Source organism: Sceloporus undulatus, chromosome 6, assembly GCF_019175285.1.
Source record: "Sceloporus undulatus isolate JIND9_A2432 ecotype Alabama chromosome 6, SceUnd_v1.1, whole genome shotgun sequence".
Classification (NCBI taxonomy): domain Eukaryota; kingdom Metazoa; phylum Chordata; class Lepidosauria; order Squamata; family Phrynosomatidae; genus Sceloporus; species Sceloporus undulatus.
In genome coordinates, this window is record NC_056527.1 from 157,373,114 (window position 1) to 157,388,624 (window position 15,511).

Sequence of the window (15,511 nt, forward strand, 5' to 3'; positions counted from 1 at the left end):
AACAACATAGTCTTTCGGATATCATTGTCCTAAGCCGATTAGTGCTTTGCAGGTTGAAACTGACACTTCTTCTTCATGGTCTCTGCGAAGCACACAAATGGGTTATTCTGCACCTGTGCAGCATTTCCAGATCCTACTGGAATTGCTAGGGAAGACTTTCAGTGCAAGTGTTAAAACTACATTAACATTGCTAGTGTGAGTGGTATCTTTTCTTCCAAATTACAACAAATTTATGTCTAAAATTTATCTAGGGTTCTTGGGTTTTGTTTGTTCTAACAAGAGCTGTATAGTTATTGATGTTCATAGGTGGTGTTATGGTGTGTGACTTAAGTAGATGATGTGATAAAGCAGGCTTTTTTTAAAAATAAGCACACAAAAAGAACCCAACTGGTTACTAGATTTCCTATGGGAGGTATTAATCTTGTCTACTCAGTCATGCAGGCCGACTTCAGAAGCTGTTCCAAGAGTATTAAAATGTTCTAAATGGGTAGCAACTGCCTCTTTGAGATTATATGCCCAGTTGCTCTATTTTTCACATCTAACGTGGCCAGCATTTCAGAATATTTGATGAATCTATAGGTCTTTCATGAGATTTTAGCATGTTCTGTGCTGTTTGAAAAATAGACACAACTAATATTTAATGGACTTTAAAAGAGGCATGTTTTGTGAATGGCAGATGGAACATGTTGGATTTGTATCTGCTGATGTTAAGAATCATTCCTCTACCATACATTGGCACCATTTGTAGATTCTTAATTTAGAAGGCAAATTTTTTGCCTTCTAGCACTTTTTGTGCTAAAGATGTTGCAGTTAGAAAACCTGGAGAGGTGTAAATCGATTTGGATAAGTGTGTGTGAGAAAGTATGAGTGTGTGTGTGTGTGTGTGTGAGAGAGAGAGAGAGAGAGACAGACAGACAGACAGACAGACAGACAGACAGACGGAGAGACAGACAAGATCCAAAGCTTGGCTGTCAGTGCACCCATGGAAGCAACTTCCAAGAACGCAAAGGAGAGGGCTTCATTTCTCCCTCCCCACTGCCTCCTCCTATGTATTCCAAAACCTGGTCTGGAGGGCTGAGAAACTCCACTGGGTAGATTTTAAGTGCTGGAGGAGGCTGCAGAACCGACAAGCTAAAAATCTTGCCTCTACCACAAGGATCATGTTGAATTTAGGTCAAAGACTAAATCAGTCACTTATACAGTGATTTTCCAGTTAGACAGCTCCATCATCTTTCTTCTGAAGAATGTGGCTGTGACACAGGCAGATGGATATCTTCAAAAGAAAAATACACTGGAAGCCTCAGTTCTTGTATGGTTACATGGTTTTTCACTTTGAGAATGAGAGCTTGCTCATTTATGTGTCTGCCTTTATGTATTTTAATCCACTGCTGAAAGGCAGGCCTGTCTTCCCATTCCACAGTGTAATAAATGTAGCTTATAATATCCCAGAGAAGGAGCAGACAGTCTGGGTTGCGGAAAATACACTGGAACATGTTGTTGCAGGCCTCATGTATTTTGCCAATATCTAGTTCACCCATCTCCAATTATGATTTAAATTCAACCCCACATCCTTCTATTATGTTGTGAGTGTATTGGTCACATTGACAACTAACCCCTCACTAAAAATAAATAAATAATTGCATTAGCCCACTATATGTCAAGAGTGCCTTGGAGACATTTTTGATTTTATGCTGTGGATTGTGTAACAATAAATAACAATTACCTCTACCATCTAAAGTTAGGAAGTATTCTGGGGTGTGGGAAACTGGAGAAAGGATTTTGCAAATGGGCAATATCATATCAAGAGTTTCTGTCCTGCATGCTACAGTTCTGCCAGAGTGCTTCAGCGGAGGATGTGTAAATTTCCTCTTCTTTGCCACCAACTGATAAGCAACTGTTCAGTGCAAAGAGGTAACTCACCCAGCTAGGTACAAGAAAGAATGTGGAGGGAAGTGTTGCCAACAAGCCTCGAAGATATTCCCTGGAATGTTTGTCCAAAATCCCCGGAATTCCCCAATATTTATTATTATTCAGTCAAAATCCCCAGAAAGAAATTAATTAAATTCCCTGGATTTTGGGGAATTCCCCAGAAATTGCCAGCACTGGTTCAGGGACTTTGGGGGAGAAAGCTGTAGTCTTTGCTAGGGAAAAAGTAGAACTCCAATATTGCCAAGTGAAACAGTATATCAAATATATTTGCCCATTTGCTTGAGCCTGAACAGAGCTGGGAAGTACATCTATAACACAGATAAACTGTAAACTATGTACTAGTGAGGATATTTGGGAACAGTGTAGCTGGTATACTGTAGAATTCTGCTACCTCAGGACTGAACCATGTTTTAAATGGGGTTTACTTTTGCTTATTGAAGTATATATCCCTGATGCTTACAAAATACTTAGTCCTGGAGGTTTCAAAGCTGTGTATGGCAATAAGAGAGCATAGAATATATATGATACACACAACTAAAATGCAATATTTACAATGTCCATAAAACTTACAGTAGTTTGGCTCCTAGTGCCAATTTGCAGACATAGGTAAACGTGTTTAAAAATAATATATACATGTGCATAGTATTTGCTTCACATGTTGTAGGCATCCCAAATCTGGTCTGCTTGGAAACTAACAACTTGAAAACAGAATTTTTGGTCCAGCCAGTGGGAGGTCAGACTTGGAGCCGGACGGAAAAACAACTTTGTGAGAGAGAGATATTTAAAAGTTTGTGAACAACGAATTTTAGTTTCAGCCCCGTTGTCTTGGGAGAAAGTGGTAAAATGATACTTTAATGTATTTTATTTATTAAAAGAAAAATTAAGACACTGTTGGGAGAGAAGCTGAAAAGGTTAGTCCAAATGGATACATGTGGTTATGCTTCTTGTATTGGTATAAATCCAAAGTAAATTTCCTCCCCATTTTTTTCAGTATGCAAGGATTTGGATACCCGATTCAGAAGTAGTCTGGAAATCGGCAGAACTTGTAAAAGATTATAAACCAGGTGACAAAGTCCTCCATCTTCAACTTGAGGATGGCAAGGTAACTTATTATTCTTTATTGTTAATACACTGAAATCTCTATTGTTGTTGTTTGCATTCAAATTCTTTCTGACTCATGGTGACCCTGAGGCAGGGGTAGGCAACCTGCGGCCCGGCAAGGCCTTGGGACCGGCCCCAGCCCAGTCCTGCCGCCGATTGCCGCTGGAGCCTTTGGCCTCTCGTGTGAGGGCGTGGGGCTTTTGGCCTATCAGGAGGAGGCGAGCAAGGGGGGCAAACGGCAGGCAAGGGGGGCAAGCAGCGGGTAAGGGGGGGTAATTGTCTATAGAAGCCTCCGAAACATACATTTATATTAACATTTTTTAAAAATCAGCAATTTTTTTGCGTGTCCTCCATTTGAAATTTTTGTCCTACATTTGGCCCGGTTTATTTATTTACTTACTTTTTAAAAAATTATTTAATTATTTATTTATTGGCTTCGGCCCCCCAGTTATCTGAGGAACAGCAACCCGGTCCCCGGCTCAAAAAGTTTGCCTACCCCTGCCCTGAGGTCTTGGCAAAAACACTTTAAAGGAAAAACCTTTTCCTGTTGAGATCCTATTTATTTATTTATTGGTGTGTCTGTATCGTAGCTATGAAACAAAAGTTCTCAAAGCAGTACAATATATTTAAAATAAATAAAATAGATCAACTATGGATACCCAACTGTAACTATTTACTTTAAAAAGTAACATTATCATGCTTTGTGTAATCTTTTTGTATGCATAAAACTTCCTTTCACTTTATCTGCTCTAGTCACAGAAGAGCCACATTTTTGTGTCTTTAATATACATACTGTTATTTAATTTTCAGGATCTTGCATACAGCCTTGATCCTAAGAAAAAGGAGCTGCCGCCCTTGCGAAACCCTGATATACTTGTGGGTGAAAATGACTTGACAGCACTCAGCTATCTCCATGAACCTGCTGTTCTCCATAACTTAAAAGTTCGGTTTATAGACTCAAAACTCATTTATACATATTGTGGTAAGCACAGAATGAGGTTTTTGTATGTTGCTGTATCAGAGCACTATGGAAAGACAAAGCTGCATGATGAACAGCTCCCTCTCAGAGTGAGTCTGTTTAACTTGAGTTGCTCTAAGAGCCCAATATTCCTTCATTTTTTAATTAGTGCTGTGTACAGTGTATGATGCATAACAACAAAACATGCTAAAACTCATGAGATGGATGTGCAGTTGATCAGCCATCCAACAAAAAAGGAAATACTGTAGAATCAGTAGGGTCAGGGGGAACACAGGTATAAAAAAGCTGAGGCTGTAGCCAGAGAAGAGGAGGAAGCAGTCAGAATGAGCAGTGTTCCAACCTTTGAAATTTGTCCCAACCTTTGAAAATTGCCATATGAAGATGAAGGAAGAGCTGGCAACCTATCCAGGAAAGAAAGACTTTCTTAGGGAGATAGCTTCAGTTGGCCTTTTCTCCAAGTTTGGCTCTTGATCTTATGAGCTCCAGCTTGCCTGGCTCCTTCACATTCAAGCATTTCTCAAGAGCCAAGGGAGACTCCACTCTGTAGAAGAAGGGTCCTATCTACCATACCTGAAAAGGCTATACAGTCTATTCAAGGAAAGGGGTTGTTCCAACATCCTTAGGAAAAAGCTTAGATGCTCCTCTCTTGCTATTCTGCTGTAATGAGTGGTTCTATAGAATATAACTCTGCATAGAGTCACCTAGACCACCAAAAAACTGCTAGTCCTTCAGGTGGAAAACCTGGAAGCTTTGTAACCACCCTGACAGGGTAAAAAGGCTGGACATCTGAGCTGTGTAATGATTTGGGACCACTGAACATTTCTGAAGTGTAATTCTTGACTATCTGGTTGGAAAGACATGGAGACAGAGGGATAGGATGGAGGGAGTGGAAAGCATCACATAGAACAGTACCAAAACAATGTGGGGGGAAACAGCAGCACTAAGGGAAAAATCTTCAGGATGGGTTAGAAAACAAATAGGGATTATAACTTGTCATGAATTATTAAGCAGATGATAAATTTTAGAATAAGTAATTAAGTAAAACTTCAAAATTTCTAACTGAATTGTCACAGTGGGGAAGTGAATTACCCAGTTTTCTTTGTTGCCCACTGGAAAATCAGATAGTTTTTAATTTAAAAAAAGAAATAATTTCCACTGACCACAGATAATAGTTGTCATGGTGCAACAGACAAACCTCTGTTGAAATTATATTGAATTATCTATATGTGACATAATAAAAATACAAGAATTTTGGAGCTTTAGAGACACTTTTTATATGCTTTTTCTTCTAAAAAGCATAATGTGTTGTCTTTAAAGCCATGGTAACATGTTCCATCTCTGCATGGTTGTAGTTCAGTGTTGCATTTGTTTTGTTCTTATACAGTCTACATGAAATGCCAGTGCTACCAGAACCATTTAGAATTTGGACATCAGCCAACCCAGGATGATAATGTTGAGGGGCTTTTTGGCTGAGGAACTAGGTTGCTGCCGCCGCCGATGGCTTCCTTGTCAGTGGAGTGGTGAATCCACTCTGAATTTGATGAGCTTTTCAAGGTGCTGAAATTATTGGGCATCAGCACTTTGAAAGCTTCTTTAAAGTTCAGAGTAAAACCCACAACAAATTCATACACAAACCCTTCCCAGCATGGAAAATATCATCCACCACAATTGCCTAACACTGAGGGAAATCTATTGGATTTGCTTTCTGTGAAGTAATGTAAATTTCAAATTGAGTCTTCCTTAATGATAACAATAACACATTGTCTAGTGGTTCCTTAAAGTAAAGGGCGAAGCACATGGCTGATAAAGAGCGGCTTCTGACTGCAGTCATGCTGGGATTACATCGACTGGACAGCCCACTCCCAAACTGGGCCGCTGCCTGCGGTCCCAAGCTGCGTTGCCCAGGAGGTGGATTTAAATGGCTCTTTTTTGTGATGGCTTTGGGCTATTTTAGGTGACCTCAGAGTGGTTACCAGCCACTTTAGGGGCATGCATTGTTTGAACACCAAGCCCCCGCAGTGACCAGAAGCTGCTTTATTTGGCGCATATGTTCTGGGCCATAAGCTTTTATTTGGGATACACTTTTGTGGACTTTTGTATGTCCCACTTTATCAGTTACATGTAGTGTTGCCCTAGTTGGCAGAGAATTATACTCATACTTGGATAGGAGAACCATATGGAGAAAAGAAATGCAAAAAAAGCAAAAAAGCAAAAAAAAGTTGAATGTCTTAACAATGATTTTTAAATAAACAGTTGTTGGGAGGTGATAAGAACTTCAGTGATGATTGGCCTTAATGACCCTAATATGATTACTATGCCTTTGCTCCACTTAGCCTGTCCTTCCTGTACTGACTTGGATATAGTAGGGTTTATATCTCTTGGTTTCAATTGCTCTCACAGGCTCAACGTAGGAATTAATGCCGCATGCTACAGTACTCAGTAAATATTGTAGAGGCAATTGCTCTTAAGATGCAGCCATATTTTAGCCGTTACAATGAGTATATTTTAAAAGAGCCTCCTTCAATTCAATTCATTTATTATGTCAAATAGCAGGCATATGAGCCTCCTTCATATTCTGCCTAAATTTTGTAATGTGATACATCTATACTACTAATATTTTTGGAATGAATTCTGAAAATTCCTTGGAATATATCTTACACAACCACTAAGACTAGAATGTTTTAAAAACAGTTGTATTACTGAAGCATGTATTCTATGTGGCCACCTAAACCCAGAGAGACTGGATCGTTGGAAATTTCTCATTCCTGTTCTAGATTAGCAGCTAAGAAAGCCATAGAAAAGACATGATAGCCAGATTGTTTCTTTTAAAGTGATCCTGGCATAGCATTGAGTTTACCTTGTCTAATCAGGTATAATTTAAGCTCTCCTCTGCTGTAATTGAATAAAAAAGCCCCACATCTTTATGCATTCAAGCCATTAGGTTATACGCTCCTGAAATGTGAAGGCTAGAATATTTAGTAACCTCTGGTTTAGTTCCTTTCGGTATGAACAGTACAGTATTGCAGGGGTGAGGAATGTGTAGTTCTTCATGTAGGGAGGGATTTGAACTCCCATCAGGTCTAGCTAGCATGGCCTATGCTGATGAGTCTTGGAGATACAGTCCAACACTGTCTGGTGAACCCCATGGTCCACCATCTTCATTTATTGTATGGAAGGATTCCATCATGCAGTTGTGGTCCAATACTGACCCACCAGGACCTTGACAATTAGGAGAACATAAGAAGCTAGTTTAACAAGGCAGAAGAAGCATTTTCTGGCTTTGGGGTTAGAAATGAGGCTGACAGTGTTTCTGTTTACCAGTATAATTCTTTGTTCTTTCATATAGATCCTGGCCGTGTCTGTTATTCAGTAGCATACAAAAGTTCATATTTATTCTTTAATTCTGCCACTGTCTTCCTTTGAAGTTAGAATTGCTTTTAACTTAAGCTTATATGTTCATAGTTACAAATTCCATTCACTGTTAGTAGCAGTGGTGGTTACTAAATCAGATTATTTTATCGTTTGACTTAAACTAAGGACTTTCCCAGATAGTAACTAGTGCCATTTTAATCAGCTACATTTAATGTCACTTTGGGCTGCTTCTTTCCTTTTCCATATACACACACTCTTATAAAATGAAATAAAAAGCACTGTCTACTATTCCTTATTAATTGTTGTTCTGAATGAGATCACAAATTCTACTTATATAGTTCTTTCCAATAATATCTTTGTTTTTTTCTCCCCAGGCATAGTTTTAGTAGCCATAAATCCATATGAACAGCTGCCTATCTATGGCGAAGATATCATCAATGCTTACAGTGGCCAGAACATGGGGGATATGGACCCCCACATCTTTGCAGTGGCTGAGGAAGCATATAAACAAATGGCCAGGTTTGTGGGATAGGCATGTTCTTTCATAAGGACATAATCTTTATTTGTATTTATGTTTGTTTGTAAAGAAGACAGTAGCAATGGGGAAAACCGCCTCTAGTTTTGGCTGTGCTTAACCTTTATAATAAAAGAAAAACTGAAATGAACTCATGATCATTTAAAGCAGGGGTAAACAACTGCAGAGGAGACAAGGGTCAGTTTTCACCCCAGTACCACACTAAAGTCCCCAGATCACTTTAAATGTTTTTTAAAATATCTGGGTAATTTTTTGTATGCCTTTCCCACCAAACAAGCTCCAAAACTGTTGCAAATCAAAACTTCTATTCTTTATTTCAGCTTATTGTTGGCTTCTGGAGTGTTTTCAAGTTATGCTGGGTGCTTGAGAGCGAAAAGTGCTTTATTTTGCAGATGTTTTGAACTGTCTGGGGAATCTGGTGGGAAATCACCTAGGAACTTATAAAATAAAATTGGAGGGAATCTGTAAATTTGGGTGAGATCTACCCCTGATCTAAAGAGTATATGAATTTCCACTGTTCTAGAATTCACCAATGTGCTTATTGGCTGATACTTTAGCAACAGTCCACTCATAAAGATTCATCACAAAAACATCCAGCTGCCATCCCAAAGGCAGTGGGGGTTACATACGGTTAGTGCTTGATCCTAAAGTTCATATGAGGTGTTGTGCTGGAAGCTGCTCACTGAGTATTAGCAGACAGTTGCAGCAATGACCTCAAAGGAATAATCCCTGGAGAATAACTTTCACTATGCTGGCTCATCTTTCTGTCCAAAATAGTACAGTTTGTCATGATTTTGCAGATAGTGATGATTATTTGTAATGTCCTCTGTTGCGGCAGGCAGTGATACCCTGCCAAATAAAAAATGTATACAATAATGGAAAGTCTCTGTTGGTGTTATTCAAATTGCCCTTTTAAGGTTTTATTTGAGCTTCTGTTACATCAAGCCAAAATAGATTAGATATGGTGTGAAAAAGACATCATTAAATTCTTGGCAGGTTTGACCCATGAAAATCAGGAACATAATCTGGAGTTACAAGCTCGATGTTACTGTGTCTCCAATTAGTAGCTTTTCCAGAGGAACTAGCATAATATCAGTTTGTATGTCTTTAAATCCATTTCTAGTAGTTTGTTATTTGCTTTGATTTTTAAAACCAGCTTCTCAAAATCATAGTAGCCAATTACAAGACCCATAGAATAGTTATCTTTAAATTTTCGGACAACTGATAACTAATATCCCTCATCTCATTTCTGAAAGGAAAAGTGATGTTTAGGCCTAAAGGCGTTAAGCATCATTCTCCCTTTCAGAAATGAGATGAGGAATATTAAGTATCATTTGTCAGAAAATTTAAAGGTTACCATTCTGTGGGTCTTGTAATTGGTCACTGTCATTTTGCAGAGGCAAATGGATATTACCGGACTCTTTTTTTCTGCAGTCAATTTATGAAGACAGTAATTGGCAAGATACTGAAAGTCTCTTTAATAGCTGTTTTAGTTGAAATGGAGTAGGAGACGAAGAGAAATATGGCAAATCACACAGTTTTTGTCTGCTGGTTGGCCATACAAAAATAGTGCTACCAGCAGAAGAGCAAGATGGTATGAACAGAATAACAAATGCAAATAACAGATTATGATGCATTTTAGAGGAGGCTGAAGAAATGTGATAGGCATGGGGTTATCCAGTGAACCCGTGGCTTAGTGGGGATATGAACCTTGTTTTTCTGATCCTACTCTGACATGTCACCCCTTTACCACAATCAGGGCTCCAATCTCTGCTCTGACTCTGAAATGCTCAGCTTTTGGAACATGGCCATGTCATTTGCTTTCAAAGCACATGATATATCTTCTTTCTCATTTTTAAAATGCTCCATTTTCGAAGAGGCTTTTGAAAATTGAGATTTGAATGTTTTGAAAGAGCTTTATATGACTGTAACTGACAACTATCTTAAAGGAACAACACAGCTGAATTTGTAAAAAGCAGTTACCAATTTTTGCTGTGCTGCCAGTTTTTTATTCTTTAAAGAATAAAACTGTGCTGCCAGTTTTTAAAAAAATGTGGTTCCCCACCCCAACCCTAAATCCCCGGGCCATGGTTTCTGTGGAAGCTTTACTTACAAATTGGAGACTTAGGCCCAGTACAGACTGGCCGATTTTTTAGGACTCCGGAGGGCTGGGCATCCATACGCACCCAGCCCTTCCAGCAGAGCCCATGCGCCATCTTGCTGGTGCCCTGCACACATGGCACGTGCAAAGATGATGCGCTGGCATTCGTATGCCCAAACATCTCTGGGCAAAAGAGCCGCAACAATGACACACGTGCATCATCACGCCCCTTCCAGGAAGCTGCTTTTAGCAGCAGCTTTTTGCTCCTGGGAGGGAGTGCATTGTTGCAGTGTTGTTTGGTTGATTACAATCTATGTGATATCTTCTTAAAAGTGATTGGGTAACTGACTGATCAGATTGAGCTAGGGTGCTTACTCTCACTTTACATCACTAAAACTGCTTTCATGAAGCAAAAGGGATAATGAGTTTAGTGACATCTTTTAGAACCAACTGTTGTTCTTAAAGTTGTAAGTTTTGGCCTGTGTTTTGTCTGTAGTTTCCTTCTGGCCAAGTCTTGAGACTGCTTCAAACATCTGGACAACAATGTCTCATTTATTGTCCCATAAAAAAAATACAAAATGGTTTTGAAAGTTTTGAAAGTCACGAAGGCCTCTGCGCCTGGACTGGGAGACTACAAAATGCACAATGCACTCTTGTTCAGTCACAACATTCACTGCAGAATAGACAACCCCAGCTTATTGTGTTTATATAGAGTCTCACTGTGCCAAGTACTTGCCAGATGGTTTTATAAAAGCCTGTATACACGAAATTTAATAGTGTATACTACATAATCCTAGTTAACAGGGGCAGGGGAGACTAATTGTCTTAATGGTAAAAACAGTGCTAATATTCTTCATAAAGATGACTCAAGAGCATTTATCACAAATTTTCATTAGCTATATGTTAACCTTGCTCAACATTTTAGGAATGTTGTGGTGGTGGGGGAACTCCCCTGGCTCCCCTGCTGTCTCATTGCTGTCTGTCTTGGTCCATGGACTCTATTGCAGAGCCTAGCTTCTTCAGTAGGGCTCAGCTGCACTTCTGGCAGAAACAGTCATCATACCAAAATATGACCTGAACAATATCCAAATAGAATTTACAGAGTCCTTCAGGTGAAGTGTGACCCCTTCCAGAACTGGCTGGCATAACTCTATTCCTGGATTAGGGATCCCTTGTTCTCTGTATAAGAGCCAGGTTATTATTTCCAGCACCTGATGAAATCCGGCCCTCAAGAATACTGTCTCCTTCCCCCACATAACTCAGTTTAAATGCTTCCTGATCAGATTTTCCAGACGCTTAGCAAAAATGTTCCTGCCCACTGCTGTGAGGTGAAATCCATTCCTTGCCAGAAGTCCATGTTCATGAAACTGCACATCATGGTCCAAGAAGCCAAATAGGTCTTAGTGATACATATGCAGAGCCAGTTGTTCAAATGTTAATACATACAAATTATGATATATAGTTCAAATGTTAGAATACTGAACATTTTTTCTTGGCTAGTTCTATGTCTTGGATTGGAACAACATGTGTTTCTGCAGTGCTCATGGGTTCATAAAATGGAGTTTCTTTTTTGCTTGATGTTTGGTGAAATGCTACATTTTATATCAACAGCATATGAATAGAATATATTTGTGTTCCAAAAGCATTCTCTATGTTGTTTTTTTTAACCAGAGATGGAAGAGTGAAATCTATCTAAATTTTCTATCTGTTTGCATATATGTTATCCCAGACATAAGAAGCATGCCAAAGACAGGTAGAATCCACACAAATACAAGTGAAACGAATTTGTTTCCATTTCAGAGATGAACGGAACCAGTCAATCATTGTAAGTGGGGAATCAGGAGCTGGAAAAACAGTCTCTGCCAAATATGCAATGAGGTATTTTGCCACTGTAAGTGGGTCTGCCAGTGAAGCTAATGTTGAAGAGAAAGTATTGGCTTCCAATCCCATAATGGAGGTAAGTCCAGTAACATGGCTATTTAATAGATCTGCTTTGCTGTTTGGGTTCTTTGTCCTCCTTGATTCCTAGATCCATGTTGATTCAAATGGTAGAAGATTTCTATTTTGCCAAAATCTCAGGATAGGTTGTTTTTTGAAGATGCCAGCCACAGATGCAGGCGAAACGTCAGGAATAAACTCTCCTAGAACATGGCCACATAGCCCAAAAAACCCACAAAAAAACTATGGATGCCAGCCATGAAAACCTTTGACATCACACTCAGGATAGGTTCTTAGAGATGTGCTAGATGCTGAAGCAGAGAAAGCTTAAATCACTGCTTGGAATTTGCCCCTGGAAAATTGGCTGATAGAATTACAAGACCCATAGAATGGTTATCTTTAATTTTCGGACAACTGATAACTAATATCCCTCATCTCATTTCTGAAAGGAAAGGATGTTTAGGCCAAAGGCGTTAAGCATCATTCTCCCTTTCAGAAATAGATAGGAATAAAGTATCATTTGTCAGAAAATTTAAAGGTTACCATTCTGTGGGTCTTGTAATTGGTCACTGTCATTTTGCAGAGGCAAATGGATATACGGACTCTTTTTTTTTCTGCAGTCAATTATGAAGACAGTAATTGGCAAGATACTGAAAGCTCTTTAAGAGCTGTTTTAGTTGAAATGGAGTAGGAGACGAAGAGAAATATGGCAAATCACAACAGTTTTGTCTGCTGGTTGGCCATACAAAAATAGTGCTACCAGCAGAAGAGCAAGATGGTATGAACAAAATAACAAATGCAAATAACAGATTATGATGCATTTTAGAGGAGGCTGAAGAAATGTGATAGACATGGGGTTATCCAGTGAACCCGTGGCTTAGTGGGGATATGAACCTTGTTTTTCTGATCCACTCTGACATGTCACCCCTTACCACAATCAGGGCTCCAATCTCTGCTTGACTCGAAATGCTCAGCTTTTGGAACATGGCCATCATTTGCTTTCAAAGCACATGATATATCTTCTTTCTCATTTTTAAAATGCTCCATTTTCGAAGAGGCTTTTGAAAATTGAGATTGAATGTTTTGAAAGAGCTTTATGGACTGTAAACTGACAACTATTTTAAAGGAACAACACAGCTGAATTTGTAAAAAGCAGTTACCAATTTTGCTGTGCTGCCAGTTTTTATTCTTTAAAGAATAAAACTGTGCTGCCAGTTTTTAAAAAATGTGGTTCCCACCCCAACCCTAAATCCCCGGCCATGGTTTCTGTGGAAGCTTTACTACAAATTGGAGACTTAGGCCCCAGTACAGACTGGCCGATTTTTTAGGACTCCGGAGGGCTGGGCATCCTAACGCACCCAGCCCTTCAGCAGAGCCCATGCGCCATCTTGCTGGTGCCCTGCACACATGGCCGTGCAAAGATGATGCGCTGGCATTCGTATCCAAACATCTCTGGGCAAAAGAGCGCAACAATGACACACGTGCATCATCACGCCCTTCCAGGAAGCTGCTTTTAGCAGCACTTTTTGCTCCTGGGAGGGAGTGCATTGTTGCAGTGTTGTTTGGTTGATTACAATCTATTGATATCTTCTTAAAAGTGATTGGGTAACTGACTGCAGATGGAGCTAGGGTGCTTACTCTCACTTTACATCACTAAAACTGCTTCATGAAGCAAAAGGGAGAATGAGTTTTGTGCATCTTTTAGAACCAACTGTTGTTCTTAAAGTTGTGAGTTTTGGCCTGTGTTTTGTCTGTAGTTTCCTTCTGGCCAAATCTTGAGACTGCTTCAAACATCTGGACAACAATGTCTCATACGCCCATAAAAAAAAAATACAAAATGGTTTTTGAAAGTTTTGAAAGTCACGAAGGCCTCTGCGCCTGGACTGGGGAGACTACAAAAGCACAATGCACTCTTGTTCAGTCACAACATTCACTGCAGAAAGACAACCCCATCTTATTGTGTTATATAGAGTCTCACTGTGCCAAGTACTTGCCAGATGGTTTATAAAAGCCTGTATACAGAAATTTAATAGTGTATACTACATAACCTAGTTAACAGGGGCAGGGGAGACTAATTGTCTTAATGGAAAAACAGTGCTATATTCTTCATAAGATGACTCAAGAGCATTATCACAAATTTTCATTAGCTATATTTCTTAACCTTGCTCAACATTTTAGGAATGTTTGTGGTGGTGGGGGGAACTCCCCTGGCTCCCCTGCTGCCCCATTGCTGTCTGTCTTGGTCCATGGACTCTATTGCAGAGCCCAGCTTCTTCAGCAGGGCTCAGCTGCACTTCTGGCAGAAACAGTCATACCAAAATATGACCTGAACAATATCCAATAGAATTTACAGAGTCATAGAATCAAATCATAGAGTGGAAGAGACCGCAAGGCCATCCGTCCAACTCCCTGCCATGCAGAATCCAAATCAAAGCATCCCCACGATGCCATCCAGCCTCTGTTAAAGACCTCCAAGAAAAGACTCCACTACACTCTGAGGGATGTTCCACTGTCGAACACCCTACTGTCAGAAGTTCTCTAGGTCAGGGAATGTGACCCTTTCAGAACTGGCTGGCATAACTCTATCCTGGATTAGGGACCCTGTTCTCTGTATAAGAGCCAGGTTATTATCTCAGCACCTGATGAAATCCTGCCCTCAAGAATACTGTCTCCTTCCCCCACATAACTCAGTTTAAATGTTTCCTGATCAGATTTCCAGACGCTTACCAAAAATGTTCCTGCCCACTGCTGTGAGGTGAAATCCATTCCTTGCCAGAAGTCCATGTTCATGAACTGCACATCATGGTCCAAGAAGCCAAATAGTTCTTAGTAATACATATACAGAGCCAGTTGTTCAAATGTTAATACATACAATTATGATTTATAGTTCAAATGTTAGAATACTGAACATTTTTTCTTGGCTAGTTCTATGTCTGGATTGGAAAACATGTGTGTTTCGCAGTGTCATGGGTTCATAAAATGGAGTTTCTTTTTTGCTTGATGTTGGTGAAAGCTACATTTATATCAACAGCATATGAACTAGAATATATTTTGTGTTCCAAAAGCATTCTGTTTGTTTTTTTTTTTTAACCAGAGATGGAAGAGTGAAATCTATCTAATTTTTCTATCTGTTCATATATGTTACCAGACATAAGAAGCATGCCAAAGACAGGTAGAATCCACACAAATACAAGTGAAACGAATTTGTTTCCATTCAGGGATGAACGGAACCAGTCAATCATTGTAAGTGGGGAATCAGGAGCTGGAAAAACAGTCTCTGCCAAATATGCAATGAGGTATTTTGCCACTGTAAGTGGGTCGGCCAGTGAAGCTAATGTTGAAGAGAAAGTATGGGCTTCCAATCCCATAATGGAGGTAAGCCCAGTAACATGGCTATTTATAGATCTGCTTGCTGTTTGGGTTTCTTCGTCCTCCTGATCCTAGATCCAGTGGATTCAAATGGTAAAAGATTTCTATTGCCAAAAATTTCAGGATAGGTGTTTTTTGAAGATGCCAGCCACAGATGCAGGCGAAACGTCAGGAATAAAACTCTCCT

At 39.6% G+C, this 15,511-nt stretch overlaps 1 protein-coding gene across 5 annotated transcripts in view; it reads left to right on the forward strand.

Moving 5' to 3' along the window:
- The window catches only part of MYO5A (myosin VA), a 101,939-nt gene that overhangs the window by 27,718 nt on the left and 58,710 nt on the right, over nt 1-15,511 (forward strand). For all 5 annotated transcript variants that reach the window (XM_042472446.1, XM_042472445.1, XM_042472444.1 and 2 more), the window contains exons 2-5: nt 2,921-3,031; nt 3,841-4,012; nt 7,756-7,900; nt 11,818-11,974. In XM_042472446.1, coding sequence (XP_042328380.1) covers nt 2,921-3,031; nt 3,841-4,012; nt 7,756-7,900; nt 11,818-11,974 — 585 coding nt within the window. The remainder of the gene's footprint in view (nt 1-2,920; nt 3,032-3,840; nt 4,013-7,755; nt 7,901-11,817; nt 11,975-15,511) is intronic.